The following is a 16,988-nucleotide window of genomic DNA, read 5'->3' as shown; positions in this document are numbered from 1 at the left end:
TGTCTTTTCATGGAGATGTAATGTAAATCCCTTCTCTTAAGTATATGGTATTTTTAAAAATACCCTGAATCCCTTCAATGTACTGTGGCCTGGACATAAGAGAGTGACTTAAACACAGAAGTTGTAAGTGTAAAAAAATTCAATTAAGTATGGTACATTTTCTTCATTGTGGTAGAATACTGTGGGAAACTTAACGTGCTTAAAACTTTTTCATAAGTGAAGGAAACTTTCTTTTGAGTAAAACCAGAAAGATATTAATGTATAAAGTTGACACTTGTTAACTCAATGGTATTATGCCTGTCAATAATTAGTATTAACTTTATTTTTCTCTGTAGCATTTCATCTAGATAGAAGAAACTCACCACCGAACAGCTTGACACCATGTCTAAAGATTCGCAATATGTTTGATCCAGTTATGTAAGTAAATGTTATCTATCTGTATTTCTGTATTCTTTTGGAAGAGGCCATTTCTTTCCTCTGAGAGGGGTTCGGAAGAAGTGAGGAAACATGAACACCTTAAAAGAAATGAACATGTTGTAGAACAAAAAAGATCTTTCTCTTAACACCTATGAGAAGAGATTAAAAAATCCTTATTTTCTGTCTTCTGTCCTTCATTGTCTTGCTCTGTGTCTTTGGTTCACTTCTTGAAGAGCACTGCATTTAGTCAAACTACTTGGAGCAATGACTGGTCTTCCTCTATTAATTAATTTTGTAAATGTTCAATTATATCAGCTGACAAAGGAAACTAATGTGGCCTAACAACAGACTGTAAGTTTTTCAAGTATTGTAAAGTATTCTGGAGTATTTAGTCTGTTATAGAGCTTGCAAAATTTGCATTTAAAAGGCTGAATTTACTACTTTATGGCACTGTAACTGCCTAATTTTGAAGCAAATGGATTTTTGTAGTGGGAACAAATTAGTGCTGAGTACTGGCTTCTAGTGCTCGTGTGTAATTCTAAAGTATCTACTGTAACAAGCCTTGTTTCACGTGCCAAGAATTAAGGAATTTTTTGGTAGTCTTTTAGAGCCTCATCCACTGCACTATTCTGTTACATCCCCTTTGGCTGTGGACTAGATCATGCAAGGAGTTGGGGACTAACACATAGGTTATGCCCCCTCATCCTGTCAAATCTTTGAAGTCTGGTTTGTCCATTGTAAAGAGATACAGGACTCCAGTAACTTCTCTGGAGTAATTTATTCCCTGATGCGATTATACAATGGAAAAATGAAGATGCTCTACTGTCTTACAGGGTATGCGTGAGATGCTAGTTGGGACTGAAGAATGTGAGAAATTGAGTGGAAAATAAAAGCTATTGATTAAAACAGGGAATAACAGGAAGTAGGAGAGGACATCACAGTACGGACACAAGTGATTGCAAAGTTTGGATATATTTCTTCAGCCTTGTTTCTAGCCACACTTAATTACTTTAGTTCCTTGCCTTATTAATTTAAAAGCGCTTAGCTAATTTAGCTTAGGACAGTGTTATTCCTAGCATAGAGAAGTACTCTAAAACATTTTTCTCAGTGGCTTTAGGACTTAGTGATTGTTTAAAGACACGAACTGTAGCTTCTATGATAATTTTCAGGTTGCAGTAGGGTGAGCAAGACTGAAATTTTTAGGCATTGTTCTTGAGGCAAATTGATCCTCCTGTAGGGGGCTTAAATAAAACATGAGATTTGCAGAGAATTTTGAATGACATCCTTACTGTCCTTGCTTCAAAGAAGACTTCATGAGCTATATTGGTTAGTCTGAATAGTACTGAAATAAGTCCATTCCTGAAACTTCACTGTAATATTTGGTGTGCTGTATTGGTTATTTTCCTGTTTCAGAATTAGCTGTTCAAAATGTCTGCTGTCAATGGAACTAGTAACTGAGATGTTATTTTTGTCAGAACAATCTCTCTTTACAGCCTATATCTTTGCTGTAAGCTTCAGTGTTTTTCAGTACTCACCCAATCTATGCCCAGCAAGTGCATTAAAAAGACCCCACATTTATAGACTAGGAGTTCTTCTGTTTTGACACTTCTCTTTACTGTCTGTGTCCAGTCAGCTATTTCGAACATTGCAACTTCTAATATATTCACTTTTTGTAGACCTTTTCTTTTGGAAGCTGACCTAGCTCCATTACTGGACTGTTGGATTATAGTCATAGTGAGATACTTCATCCAATTACATGTTGCACGCCCTAGCCCATTCCTCCTCTATGAGCTGTCTTTCAGAGGATTGCAGCTTAAGGAAGTACTTTTTATCACACCTTTGGAGTTATCTTAAAACAAACAAAATTCAAAACCCTCAGTGCAAGACAAACTATATTATTCAACTGCTTGTGTCATTAGAGGAAGAAGGGTTATGTTCTTGTCCCACAATCTGAAAGGGATGAATGCTTTTACTGAGCACCTGAAACAGAGAACGCACCGGTGTATGCGATTAGGTTGGCATACTGTTTTGACATTTGCTGTGAGTGCAAAGTATGCTTAACAAAATTAGTTTAGCTGCTCTTTAAGTTATTGTATACTAAGAGTAATGACTAAATACTTTCTGGCGATATGCCAGTAGCTGTAGAAGCAACCCCATAATAGAGGTCTTTTCTCTTGACCTGAGAGTCATCTGGGGAATATACCAGTTAATTTGTATTTATCAATGTTAGCACAGTAAATAATCATCTTTCTACTGCCAAAAGTCAGGACACTTACCGAGGGAACAACTTGTCCAGTTTGTTCACTTGTACATTGTGAACCCTCAGATCACAGCAGCAGACTTAAATCTTGGTGTGTGTTCTAGACCATTTACTGTACTGGACAGAAATGTGTTTTTTTAAATATCTGTCCAAACATCACTTGCATAAGCCCATTTTAGGACAACGCCCTACTCCCCACATACAGATTATTATTTTTGATTCCTAGGGCTGAATTTTCTAAATACACAATTTATTGTGTATTCAGTAGTAAAAGTCCTAAATCTGCCCCAGAGGCATATACCAGAAAATTATGTCAAGTTGCACAGAAACCAGACTCAGTGGGCAAGGATGAGACTGTTGTGAATGTTTAAAAAATTACGTACCTAATTAAATCTTTCATTGTTTGCCTAGGGAAATAGGTGATCACTGGCATCTAGCAATTCAAGAAGCAATCTTGGAGAAATGCAGCGATAATGATGGAATTGTTCATATTGCTGTTGACAAAAATTCACGTGAGGTGACTGTCTTTCCAGTAACATATTAATACTTTGTTCATCCTTTTCTGTTGGACTTGTAAAAAACCCAAACCCCTCTCTCTCTTACTTTAGGGCTGTGTATATGTCAAGTGTCTCTCTCCGGAGTATGCTGGAAAGGCTTTCAAGGCATTACATGGCTCTTGGTTTGATGGTAAGGAATGCGAGTTTATAACAAAACGTGGGTAGAAATGACAGAAGATGGGTGAAGTTGGAGTTTTTTTAAATGGTGAAATTTTTAAAATTATTTGTATCCAAAGTATTGAGCTGTAACAAAAAACCTGGTAAACTAATTTTGATGTAATGATGTGTTTGTGTTTTACATTCCAAAGCAAAATACAACAGTAGTGAACTAGAAGGTTTCTCTTTTCCTATTTCTTTGCCTCATAGGAAAGCTGGTAACAGTAAAATACCTGCGACTAGATCGGTATCATCATCGTTTTCCCCAGGCTCTTACTTGTAACACTCCACTGAAGCCATCAAACAAACACATGAACTCTATGTCACATCTGCGTCTTCGGACAGGCACAACTAATTCTCAGGGAAGTTCCTGAGAAGACTTTCTACAACTGCTAGGACTGTTACTTGCAACAGGAATTTTCCTGTTTGGCTGCCGTCTTCCTTTTTTAGTGCTTTTTGTATGTAATACTTCAATGAATTAAATAAAAGTTTGAACGTTCCAGAAATCATGTTTCCAAAGGGACTTAGCAATGAGGCAGTAATACTGAGCTGACAAAAGAGAAAAAGAAAAAGTTGCTTCACAGAGTTTTCCGGGGCTATAGTAAACCAATGCATTTAAGTTTTGCATGAGGACTACCGAATTCATTATACATTTGCAGATGTGGTGACTGTATTTTTGCACCAAGAAGTGGTTTTGATAATACAAAAGCATGGAGAAAAGAAGACTTCCTATATTCCCATAGTCTCCTGTGAAATAATCTTGTGGGTATTTTGTAACAACCTCCAGTTCCTGATGGTGAATAAGTTAAAAAAAAAGAAATTCAGTCCACATTAGTTTTTTGTTGCTGTATAAGAATCTTCTTCTGCAGCTGGGGTATGGGGAAAGTGAATTTGGCATAAGTGGTTGCATATAATTGTGAGGGAAAACAAACTGAATGTGGATGTACGGGGTTTTGTATATAAATGTAAATGCTGGTGGTGGCAAAAATGGTTGTGTTCTGTGAGGATGTCTGCATCGAAGCAGCGAATAAGCTTCCTATTTTATTCAAAACCTAATGTTTTATATTATTTTGGCTGTACCATGACAGGAGGCCAAATACCTAAAAGTGTTGGATACAGGTAAAATATCTTTTATAGGTTTTTTATTAAAATGCCTGACTGATTTTGTGTGAAAGATCTGATACCAATTGTAATGAATTCAAATTTATGAGCAATAAAGAAGCAATTGGCAGATACTGGAAAAATATTTTGTGAAAAGCTGTATTTATTGTTACAATTGTCAGGGCTGTGACAAAATACCATTGGGATTAAGTGACATTCCCAGTACATTATAACTTGTTTTAGTAAACCAGTTACCTGTTAAAATTTTAAAAGGTACATAGTTTCTTGCAACAATTTCAGCTGATGCAAACTAGTACAGCTGACAATAAATCTTGTGGTTCCAAGCTTGTAAATTTACTGACGTTTACCTAGAAGTACAAAATTGTTGCTGAGAAGCTTAGTTGCAAATCTAAGATTATTGGCTTTACTAATCCCCACTCCTACAATTTTATCTAGTTATCCAGCTGAACATCCTGTAGGAGGTGAGACTGGGAGCACATCGGTCCCACAAATTTTACTGAAACTCACTTTACTTTGTAGATATGATGGATTTGCAGCATGAACTTGCACAAATAATGCACGTTTTTCTTATGGTTAAGTAAACATGATGCACACTATTCTGCAACAGGAAATCCTATTGTGCCTTACCTTTGTGCTTTTGTGGGCACCATGTTTATTATTGGAGAGTTTGTTAACTGAAAAATTTTAAATCCTCAGTTTTATGTCTCAGATGCTAATGAATGAGTATATATAATATATAATCAGCCATGCAGAATTCTACTTGCCAAGGACAAGTACATATTTTTGATGGGTAAGTAGATTGTGCCAGGTCTGGTAGATTTTGATGAGTTTTACTATATACATATATGTATATGTATAATATACATGTATATGTATTATATATATGTATATAAACTAATTTTGTTGTATTTGATGTGCATCATAATGATTTGTTAACCTGACCTTAGTGACCCCATCTTGTGACCTGTTGCAAGACTGAATGTAAAAATAGTTGTGGCATTTTAAAAGGTTGCCTCGATGCAAATGCATCAATCTTGCTTCTAAAATATATTTCTTGTAAACACTGTACATTTTATTATTGTAATATGTACTATTATGCAGCTTATTTTACCTTAAACTGTTAAGTTGACCAATATCCCTTCCTGCAAGACAGAGGGGAACGTGTATAATACCTGAACATTTGAGAAAAATCAGATTTTGTTGTAATTTGTCACCTTATCCTGTAAAAACAAAAAACCAAACCAGACTCAAATTAAAGGTTTATTAGGGGGTTTTATATGTGTCTCACCTTCTAGATATTTGGATGTCTCTGAGTCAAATACTTCTTTCATCTGGGCGGTGATGGGAAGATTAATTTGTCACAGCCACCTAATTTTTAATATTTGTTAGGATTTGAACAGGTGCTGCCATGAGCTGACATACACAGCTGAGCTTCACTTGACTGTCTGTCAGCTTGACTTTTGCCCTAATTTTGTGCACAGGGAGTGCAGAGGCATAACCTTGATTTCTAAATTGCGGAGATGCCACATTGTCTGACCTGTTAAAGGACAGGGGTGAAGAGTCTTAGCCTTGTGCTTTCAGCTTATTTCTTATATTTTGAGCTATAAAAAATCTTCAAAGGCATTTTGATAGGCTTTTTTTTTTTTCTGTCATTATATTATGTTGTTTTAAAATTGTTTTAGTGACGATTTGAAGGGTTGTGGGGCAGGAGGAGCAAAGACGGGTGTGTAAGTCTGTTATTTACATTCATTTGCCCCGCCTGCTCGTACATATTCCCTGTGGAAGGCGAGGAGGAGTAAGAATTTCGATGCCGTTCGGTTCTCCCCTTCTTTGAAGTTAGGCACGGTGGGCACTAAGTGCTGTCGTAGTTTCGCGACTGGTGCTAAAGCCACGAGCTGACTCTGGGTGGGAGCCGGAGCCGCCGCGCCGCTGTCCCCGCTCCCGCTGGCGCCGCGCAGCCCGCTGAGGGTCGCGACGGGGTTACCTCCCCTCGGCCAGAACACCCTGGCCGGGGCGTGCTTCGGCACTGCGGGAACGTCACTTTAAAAGGGCGAGGGGCCGCTCCCTCGGCCCGCGAGGCGCACCTTCAGCCCGAAGGGCGGCGCGCTCCGGCCGTGCCGCAGCGGCGGGACGGGATGGGGTCCCGGCGGCCTCCCCGCGCTGCCGGGCCGCGCCGGGCGGGCGGCGCGAGACTCCCGGCTCCATGTTCATATTTGGCGTTGGCCGCCGGTGCCCAGGAATTTCCCGTCATGCTCGCCGGGCGGCGGGCCCGTCACTGCGCTCCCGCGGGGGGGCCGGGGCCGCTCGCTCGCTCCCTCGGGCCGCTCCCCATGCGCGCTGCGCCGCCGCCGCTGCTCCCCGCGCTCTGCCTGGCACTGGCGGCCGCCGCAAGAGCAGCAGGTAGGAGCCGCAGGTAGGAGCTGCCCCCGGCCCCCCGCCTGCCCACCGGCCCCGCTGCCGCGTCGCGGGGAGGCCGGCCCGGGGGCTGCGGCGGGGGCGAGGGGAGGAACGGCCCCGGCAGCGCGAGGGGCCGGGCCAGGCCGGGCCGCACCTGCCGGGGCTGCGGAGGGGCGGGCGGGGAGCGGGCGAGAGCTGCGGGGGGAGCCCCCGGGCCCTGCTGGCGGCGGAGAGCTGCGCTGGGGTCGGGGCTCGCTTGGGTCGGTTCCTGTGTCACGGAGCGATCGCCGTCCCCGCATCCCGGCTCCATCCCAGCCGCATCCCGGCCGTGCCGCCCCTGTGGCCGCCGCAGTGCCTGGATCCACGGGCACGGCGCGGCTCCGGGCGTCCTGCGCTCCAGCCGGGGCCGGTCTCAGAAGCGGGGTGACTGATGTCGGGGTGCACATGGGAATAGCTGGTTCGGGGAAGCAGCGCTTGATCGAGTTCAGTTCTGCCCCAGTCGCTAGTTCGGTAGATTGTGCTGCGCTGGGACAAAAAAGGAGCTTAAACCTCACGTATGAGCTCTGAATTTGGTCGCGTTTCTCTAAGGAAGCTCAGTGTGCTGGCTAGTTGGGTTTGTTTGATGTTGCGCTACTGACAGATACAGTTGATGCATAAGATAAAGTATAATTTATTTCTTACTGTCCCCTTCCCAAGTTAGTGTAGCTGTACTTAGTGCATCTTAATATTCCTGGAAATAGAAATGAGACTTAATTAAGCTTCCTGTAATATTTGACAAATTATCTATAAATGCTGGCTTTCCTGCTTGAGCCAAAATTTCAGTCATCACCCTATTAGCATAAAGACTACTCTGAAGGTGCAGTGATCTTAAATAGGGATAACCATGTATTAAAAATACCAAATCTATCAGTGGTTATCTACAGATAAGGCCAGATGTCTACTGTTATCTAGCAATAAATGCTGTAAGGTGATCTCTGTAAGAGTTCTGACCTTAAACACAGCTTCTAAGTAAGTATAGAGCCTTATATGTATCGCACTTTTAGCTCTTTTTCTTTTAAGCTTCCTGTTGTTACTATTAAAACAGTTATGAAACTGCACTTTCTTGACAGGTAGATGTCAGAAAGAGATATCTCCAATAGCCAGATACTTTGCCTTACCGATATGACTTGTTTATGGCAAGTGGTCTGTAAACAGAAGAGCCATCTCCACTCCCACTGTGGTACAGTGCCACTTATCTGAATTCAGCATTTAACACTTAGAATTTGTCCTGCTTATGTTGTTGCCCCCACTGAATTGACACAAGTGCTTGCTGTCTTATGTGCTGATGATTCCCTACTTTTTATTACACTGCTGCGTGCCTTTGCAGTTCGTCATGATTCCTTGTCTGCCAAATTTGGTTGGTAACAGTGCCCTTTAAGTCTGATTCTGGAAGTAGTTTCCATGTGGCTTGTCATCTTAATCAGACGTTTGCTCATAGTTTCTAAAAGAATCGCCTGCCTTGCTGTAGACATGGCTTATTTTAGAACAGTATTTCTTAACTGTCTTTTAAAATTTATGTAGGGAATTAAAGACAGTCAGTAGCTTAACCAGAGTTACTAAATAATCCTAGAATTCTGAGATGAAAAAAGGATTATTTTTTTAATAAAGTTCTGCTGATTTCCCAAAACCACTAAAATTAGTGCAGTTAAGTCATATATAGTTAAGTCTAGAATGTGGTTGGTTGGTCCTTTTCTTGTCTGATGTTCCTTGGATCTTTATAACACACATTTGGAAAGATTTTTTAGGAGGAAAGAAGAATTCTATTTGTCTCCCAAAAGCATGATCTTTGAAAATAATGCCTTTGTAGATGGAGTAATGTTTCTGTATTTGGTAGCAAAGCCATATAAAGCAGTTGATCCTAGACAAAATTAAAATCTTTTGACTGAATGACCTTGCTCATTTTTCAAAGTGGTGGCAGTTACACACTCTCACAGCGGTTTGGGTAATTCAGATTTTTATGTTTGTACATACCATAAGAATTCCTTATTTTTTGTTTTCACATACCATAAGAATTCCTTACAGCTGTTCGATAAGGGCAACTTGTACAAGAGGAAGATATTTATTTGGTCCTTTGCCATGTTATTTATGAAGGTATGGGAGGATCTTGTTTACCTACTACTCATGTTTTGTCAGCTTTGTAAGATGATACTTGTTTCTTTATCATTGGATGTCCAGCCTACTTATTGTATTGGAAATGCTAGAAAATGGAATTTCCCTTATAGATGGATTGTTAATGGTTCTTTTGTTATTTATTTGAAAAGATGGGGGAATAAGAGGAAGAAGGGGGAGAGCAGAGAACACTCTGCTAAGGATTTAATCTTCTCAGATGGAAGGTTAAGAAGTCTGCCTGTCTGCGTCTGACTGGCATTGCTACAAGCCAGCAATGCAGGAAAGCCATCCAATTTTGAGACAGCTTTGTTGAGCTGCATAATTCAAATGTGTGTGTCCTCATTACAGAGCAACTCTTAAGCTACATGCAGCACTATATTAGTCATAGGTAGGGAATATGACCTTCTTTTCCATTTTCTATTATTTCGCTTTTTCATTAAAAGCTGCAGTTTCAGCAGCACCCAGGCTATGCACAAACTTAAGCTGTGGAGGCTTTAGCTGATGGGAAAGTGGGATAAATGTCAGCCTAATTATAGCTTCGTCTAGCTCTAGTTTAAGGGTTCCTTTAACCAAAAGACACCTAGAAAAATGGACTCTCAAATTCCTGGTCTATTTATGATGTTGTGATTAGGAATTACTGTAGGATAAAGTCAGGTGTGGATTTATCTTTCCCTGAGTAACTCTGAAGTTGGAATGCTTATTTTGGAACAGACTCCAAGGCTAGACGGAAGTAGGGTGTTTCTTGCTCTGGAATAAGCGTGTCCATACATGGAGTTATTTCAAGGTTACTTTCCCTACACAAGGTAGAGGTCTTTAAAACACAACAACAAAAAACTTGTGAGCTTTTGAGGCTTTTTTTTTTTTTAGTACCTCATTGAGTAAGAAGTGGCTACAAGTTAACTTCCCTTCCCTTACTCATGTTGCTTTGGTAGGACTTATTATTACCTTTTCAAATGCTTCATTTGCCTCAGAAGGATCTTTGGTTCCCAGTAAACTATTACTGTGTACTAGTTTAAAAAAAAAAAAGCACAAAACTAAAGATTTAAATCATCTTCTGTGGAAATTTGTGAACGTGTAACCAACTAGCAGTGTTTTAAAAGTAATTTTCAACCAACCACTTAAGAAAAAGAAGGGAGCACATACTGCATCATTAATTTCTACTAGAAGATGAGAATGTAATTCTGGGTTTTAACAGGGGTTTTTGTGTCCTTAATCTGTGAACATGGTGATCCGTGTATTTTGTCTGAAAATAGGGTAGAAGAATTCTTTGGGAACCCCATTTATGGTGAAGTAATTGGAAATTAGAATTTATCTGCTTAGCTCCAGCCTTCTGGTCCTCATTTAGCAAGCTCAATTCCAACAGCATTACGTGAAAACCACACAATCTAGCAACTGGAACTGGGAATAAAGAGGCTTTTTGCAGTAAGGACTTTAAGACCTGAGGAATTGAGCGATACTAGCCCCAAATAGGCAAGAACAATGCTTAAACTAATAAGGTGCTAACACAGTTTTGCTGGCCTCACAGACTTAAGTTATAGTTTTCCATTGTTTTGTAAAGTATTTAATAGCATAAGCACTTCTTTATTTCTAGAAAATTTGGGATTTAAACATGATTCAGTTTTTGAGTGTTGCACAAAGTCTAAGGATGGGACTTCTGGAGAGCTCCCCAGTTCACTCTTTTTCAGTAGCATCTGAACATCAGGAATAATGATTTCTTTGAAATGTGAGCAGCAGCTTAGCAAAATGTGTGTAGTGTGCTAACACGTTGTTTTGTTGAGAAGTGTTACCACATCCAAGAAATCTTAAGAGGAATGTTGTGCATGGCATTTGAAAGTATTTCCCCATGGGTCTCTTTAAGACTGTATTCTTCCCTTTGGAAAGAATACAGACACGCCTTTGCATTACACCTGCTGGAAAACAAATCCCTACTGCCAGGGAATAACAATAGTGCTGATGGAAAGTAGCTGCCAAATGCCACCACTTTCACTCCCACCACACAATGAAAATGGAAAAAAATAATTCAACACACGGAACCTTAGCAGCTTCCTGGGGAAGTGATCTGTGCCAGTTGTTGCCGAAAGAAAACAGCCCAGAAAGGGGTCGGTCTGTCTGAGGGCTCGGGGACTGGCCTGTTCTTGTTCCTCTCCGTTCCCCGGTGCGGTGCATGGTTCTCAGGGAAATCCGCAGGCGAGGCTGTGCTCCAGCGGCACCCACAGAGAGTAGAGGTGATTTTAACCACTTGGAGGACCTGGCGGTGGGTTGGGTGGGGTGAGAGCCACATGGATGTCTCTTTCGGTTCATGCAGTACAGTGACTTTGGCCTTGGGGCAGCTGGTTCACAAGCAAGCATTAGTTTGATGTAAAGTTGCTCAACTGGCTGAGAAAAACAGTTAACTTCGTACAAGCAGGCTTTGCCACCTGGGTCAGATTGTCACCATTCTGCTGCTGGGAGGAAGGTTGATATTAAACATGAAACCAATGCAGATCCCTCCTTATGTGTCCTGATGATGAGCAGTCACAGCCTACACAGCCTACACCTACAAATTCAAGTTGAATTTGTACTAATGATTCAGCAGGGCACTGATCCAGTCTGCACGATGCTGAAACCAAGGCTTGAAGGTCAGAATTGGTTAGGCTTCCACTCCTGCACAGCAATAGCACTGTCAGTAGCCATAACAAAAATGTAAGAAAGAAAAGGGAGTTAAAACAGGAGCAGATGCTTAGGCTGCCAGCTCAGGGACAGGTGGAAAAGAAAAGGTGGATCAGCCACTTGTGTGAAGTTACAGCCCTGAGATGCAAATTCAGAAACTCCACAAATAAAGTGACTTGGGTTTTCTGTAGCTTTTGAATGGCTGCAGAAAAATAAAATCAGCCCTGTTGGTCAAAGCCCAAGTGCTTGCTGTGGGAACTGTACTTCTAGACTGCATCCTCATTTTTTCCTATTTTTGCAGGATTAAAATCAATGCTTCATCAGTGGAAAAATACTCTGTGCTAACACCTCTTTTCATAAGAGAAACCAGATTGTCTGTGTACATACTTGTTGTATGTACTTCTGCTTTTTCCTAAAAGCAAGCTCAACTAAGAGACTTCACCAACTCATGTAGCAAATTAGCAGCTCACTGCTGGGACCCACCAGCTACTGCTGGTTTCTAAAGTGCTACCTGGCACCCCTCGTCCAAAAACACAAGGCAGCTTTGCTACTTGCCTCTGAACTTAAGAGAGGTGCTGGATTGTACCAATTTATTTTAGCAGTTGTTGAACCATGCTGGGAAGGATTACAACAGATACTTTGCAAAACTCTAGACTCTGCCCATGAAGTCTTTTCAAATGTGTAATACAGTAGCTGTCTGGGGGAAACAAACCCTTTTTGTTGCTCTGTTACATATGTATGACAGACTGGTACACATTTTTCTCTAATGACAGTCAAGTAATAACTGTGGCAGTAATAAAGACAGTTTAATAGCTGAGTGATGTAATGCTATTTAAGATGAGATGCAGATTTTCAGAGCATTATCCCATCTCCACAATCACTCTTGTAGACTAAACAAGCCAAGTTCTTAAAAATTTTTTTGCAGAGATTTGGTTTTCTGAACCACTCTTTTTTTTTTTTTTTTACTTCTCTGGGCTTTCCTCAGTTGTCTCTGTTCTATGCCCTAAACCAGAAGGGTATTCCAGCTGATACCTCACTGCTACTGAGGAGAGCAGACTTCCTCACCAACCCCTGATACTATGTATTATGTTTCTCTATTTAATAAACTCCAGATTGTTATTTGCCTTTTTTTTTTATAGTTTCACACTGTTGCCTCAATTTATCATCACAGTAACCTTGACATCCTTTTCTGCAATACTGCTGCTGGTCTAGTAGTCTTCCTTTTGGTTGTTTTGTGCATTTGAAGATTTCTTTTAAAGTCCAAGCATGATTCTTTGTACTTGGCTGTATTTAATTTCATTTCAATGATTTTTCACCGTTTCTCCAATTTATTAAGACCATCTGCTCAGGTTGTTTCAGGGTGTTTGACACTCTTTGCAGGTTCATGTCTCTGCAGATTTAGCAGGACTACTTGCTGGGGTTTGGCCCTGGTCAGCAGGAGAAGCGCTGAACGAGTGTGTTTATTCAAGCAGCTCTGCACCTGTGATATTGGAGCTTGATCCAAAATGAAGGTGCTTTTCCAGTTTGGTCTGTCAAAAAATACTTTATATTTGAGATGTCTTTGATTTACTGCCTTCATCCTGCCTGTAGAATAGAACAAAAGAAGGAAATTACATTGGTTGATGGGTAGATTTTGGCAAGTTCATCATGGTGGCTTTTTGCTTTTTCATTTTCATTGCCTGTTTATGGATTATTTAGTAATTTGTTTTAAAAGCTTTCTGGGTGTCGAAGATGGGCTTACGGCCATGTAAGTCATCAGTCATTTTTTCCTCCCTTTTTAAAAATGGACATTGCTATCTTACTCCTGAGTTTTTGTAAAAGGCAAAAGCCTTTCAAAAATCCTCCAAGATGCATGCTCTTTTCTGGATGATTGCCCCACCTTATTTCCCAGACACTGTAGGATAAATTTCCTAATCTGTCAGAAGAGGAAGAGCAACCTCAGGGAAAGGTTGCAGGCCCACAGGATAGCTCCATCATCCAGGAATACAGTGGTTCAGCATTACTGTGCCTAATTTCTGATAGTCTCATATCTATCCAGCTAAGCACCTGAAGTGAGTTCCTAAGAGTGAGACTGAAAGCTTGATAGACTTCGATAAAGATCTCTCTTAAAAAAATGCAGCTTTGACAGCTGCATTTACAATTAGTGTGCAGAGCAAGGTTTGTGCATCAGATTTCAATGATTTGAAATTAGTCACTGCAACTTCTTCAGATGATTGCCTCTGCTGTTTTTTAAAAAAGTCCCTCAGCTATACTGCCATGGAAGGTCATCTGGGCAGTCAGCCTATTTCCAACCTGATAATCTGGTGTGCGTGTTTTCTTTGTATTGTTTTCTTTGTACTGGGTTACAAATAGCAAAATTTGTGAATTTGCTTAACTGATCATAGCTTATGGTTTATTAATTTTCTTATTTGTTTTGCCCAGCAACTACATAGAATTTCCAAACGTTTAGATAATTGTAAGAGATTGTCAATCTTTCTGTACATATATACCAGTGCTCTAAAAATAACCTATTAAGCAAATGTTAGAATTCTAACCAGTAGTTATTGTTTCATACGTGGACATAGAGCTCGATGTCCTTTATTGTTTTATCTTGATTGGGGTTCTGAGGGCTTGCATGCTTGCACAGATATGTGCTAAAGTGAACTGTGGGAGAATGGTCCTGTGCTGGGGATAGAGAATGCTGTGGGGGCATGGCTGAGTTGCTGAGGAACTTCTGATGTCTCCATGAGAGTGGTGTGAAATGTCAGGACCAAGAAGGGAAAGAGGGACCCTGATGCTTTAAGTGCAGGATTTCCTTTTTTGGAGCACAAGTCCAAGTAGGACAGAAACAAACTGCATTTTGGGGCGATACTTAATGAAGTTCCTGACAGCAGGCTGTGGGGGGGGGGCTGCCTGCGGGTGCCTGCTGCTGCCTCTTCTGAAGGAAGTGGAACAGATATCACTTTTAAGGACAGATTATGCAAAGAAAACATCAACATTTATCTTAGAATATTGATCGAGCTGGGAAGCTGAACTACAAAGCTTTGAAACTAGCAAAAGGCTGAGGGAAGAGGAGAATGAACTTGGTGTCTGCGTTGTTCCCCTCTGACCCCTCCAAACCATCCGAGCTGATGTCATTGGCATGCCCACCCCTTGAGCCAGGTGCACGGGCACGGCCAGCCCTGGGGTGCGTGTCTGGGGTGGCTCCACGCAGAACTGCGGGGCTGCTGCCAGCCCTGGCTCTGTTGTAAGGTTGCTCTAACAGACCAGGAGAAAGTATTTATGTGTGGGTTTTTTTCAAAGGTAAGTACTTTTTGCCCTGCAGAAAAGATTTTGCATGGTTACTGCAAGTCCAGCTGCAGGGCTATAGGATGAGTATTTTTGTCTTTTGAATGCATGGCTGGGGAATGTGGATTGACAAATATGTAATGTTTAATAAATATTTTTCAGTCAATTAAGAAAGGTGGAAGAGACATCTCCATATTCTGGACGCTTGAGAGACAATTAAAGAGAAAGGATTGAAGCAGATTTTGAAGTAGTATGTTTTGCTAGAATTAATACTTCTTTTGTTCATGAATTGAAAAATAGCTTTAGGATGCCTAAAGGTGCAAATCCTTGTGCTGCACATACAATGTAAATATATTCAGCTAATTAAAAAAAAAAATAAAATGCTATGTTTGTGCATTTTTAAACTGCACTAGAATGAAAATCACAATTCAGCTCACACAGATTCCATGTAATATTTTTCATTGAAAAAAGTTCATCTTTGGAAGGTATTCAGAGGCTGGAGCACCTCTCCTGTGAAGACAGGCTGAGAGTGCTAGAGTTGTTCAGCGTGGAGAAGAAAAGGCTCCAGGAAGACCTTAGAGCAGCCTTCCAGTACCTAAAGGGGGCTATGAGAAAGCTGGAGAAGGACTTTTAATAAAGGCCTGTAGTGATAGGACAATGGGGAATGGCTTCAAACTGAAAGAGGACAGGTTTAGATTAGGCATTAGGAAGAAATTCTTTACTGTAAGGGCGGTGAAGCACTGAAACAGGTTGCCCAGAGAAGTTGTGGATGCCACATGCCTTGAAGTGTTCAAGGCCAGGTTGGATGGGGCTTTGAGCAACTTGCTGTAGTGGAAGGTGTCCCTCCCCACAGCAAGGGGAGGTGGGGGGGTGGAACTAGATCTTTAAAGTCCCTTCTAACACAAACCATTCTGTGATTCTATGATCCTATGACATTTTCTCTTGGAAGAAGGAGAGTCTTGAATAAATGTTTTTATCCCTGTAATTACCTAAGTACAGGTAGATGTACTTATAATCCTGGTTATTAAATGGCAGTTACATATTTTTAGCTAATCAACATACTTAATGGTAGCCCAACCAAGTGAAGATTTGTTTTACAAAAATGGTGTTACAGAAATTGAAATTAAAATATTTGTTAAATTAGTCCACCTTGGATAGTGGTTTGAAATCAAATAATCTTTATAATTGAATCAAATTTATTGTTGTTAGGAGAGAAATAGTTTTGCTCACTCTCTCGTTTTTCAGTCATTGACATTCTGTATTCACTCATCTGGTCAAACAGACTCATCATCTGTTTGAACTGTAAGTTCAAAGATGATTTAAGATATAAAGACAAATACTATTTCCTTACTTGCTGTAATGTCTTCTCACTGTTATTCGTAAAAATTAAAGTGCACCTTTGATGAGAGAACACTTAGGAGTTTCTGTTTTACTTGATGGAATTTTATTTTGGTATGGATTAGATGTTTTTGCGGTTTTTTTCAACTGCATATAGCTCCTTTGGTTTTTGGATAATTAATGTTGCTATTACAGTGTGTGTGAGCCGTTCCTTTTTTTTTTTTTTTTTTTTATTTGTGCAGTGTCAGAATTTCTATATGTTATAATTTAAAAAAAAATTTTGGATAAAAGGCTGAGGCTTTCTTGTATATTCATCATAAGGCTGCTCTGCATGCCATCGTGACACTATTTGTGTGATCAAAGGTACATTTTTAAAGGGTGCTTTCATTCTGTTGACATACGCGAAGACCTGTGTGTGCTGAGGATGTTGTTTGAAGGACAACTCACGGGGCTGTGCAGCGTGTGATTGTACGAAAGGGAGCTGGCGCCGCTCGGTGGTGAGGAGTGGTATTGGTTTACTGAGAAAGCCACGTAGAAAATTTCCTTGTAAGGGAGACTGCTGGGAAGAAAGTGGCAGCTATGATGTCTTTAACTCAAAATGCTTTTCTAGCAGCTGGGAGGCTAAAAAAAGAAATCAACAGCCTGAATTGTTCTAAAATGAAGTTACGCCACCTGAC

General features: G+C 40.7%; 2 protein-coding genes across 14 annotated transcripts in view; both read left to right on the top strand.

Annotated features, from left to right (window-relative positions):
- Positions 1-5,788, top strand: part of LEMD3 (LEM domain containing 3) — a 42,925-nt gene extending 37,137 nt beyond the window's left edge. For both annotated transcript variants that reach the window (XR_010430787.1, XM_064655752.1), the window contains 4 exons: positions 336-417; positions 3,089-3,194; positions 3,286-3,364; positions 3,601-5,788. Coding sequence is in view for 1 of the 2 variants with exons in the window: in XM_064655752.1 (XP_064511822.1) it covers positions 336-417; positions 3,089-3,194; positions 3,286-3,364; positions 3,601-3,764 (431 nt within the window). In the remaining variant the exon portion in view is untranslated. The remainder of the gene's footprint in view (positions 1-335; positions 418-3,088; positions 3,195-3,285; positions 3,365-3,600) is intronic.
- Positions 5,789-6,632: 844 nt separating this feature from the next.
- Positions 6,633-16,988, top strand: part of MSRB3 (methionine sulfoxide reductase B3) — a 110,255-nt gene continuing 99,899 nt past the window's right edge. For 11 of the 12 annotated variants that reach the window (XM_064655761.1, XM_064655756.1, XM_064655757.1 and 8 more), the window contains exon 1: positions 6,633-6,912. In XM_064655761.1, the coding sequence (XP_064511831.1) occupies positions 6,648-6,912 (265 nt within the window). In that variant the 5' untranslated portion in view covers positions 6,633-6,647. The remainder of the gene's footprint in view (positions 6,913-16,988) is intronic. The other variant, XM_064655765.1, reaches the window with a different exon arrangement.

This window comes from Pseudopipra pipra, chromosome 5 (assembly GCF_036250125.1).
Source record: "Pseudopipra pipra isolate bDixPip1 chromosome 5, bDixPip1.hap1, whole genome shotgun sequence".
Lineage (NCBI taxonomy): Eukaryota > Metazoa > Chordata > Aves > Passeriformes > Pipridae > Pseudopipra > Pseudopipra pipra.
Note: the sequence above shows the minus strand (reverse complement) of the source record. Positions and strands in the feature narration are given on the sequence as shown.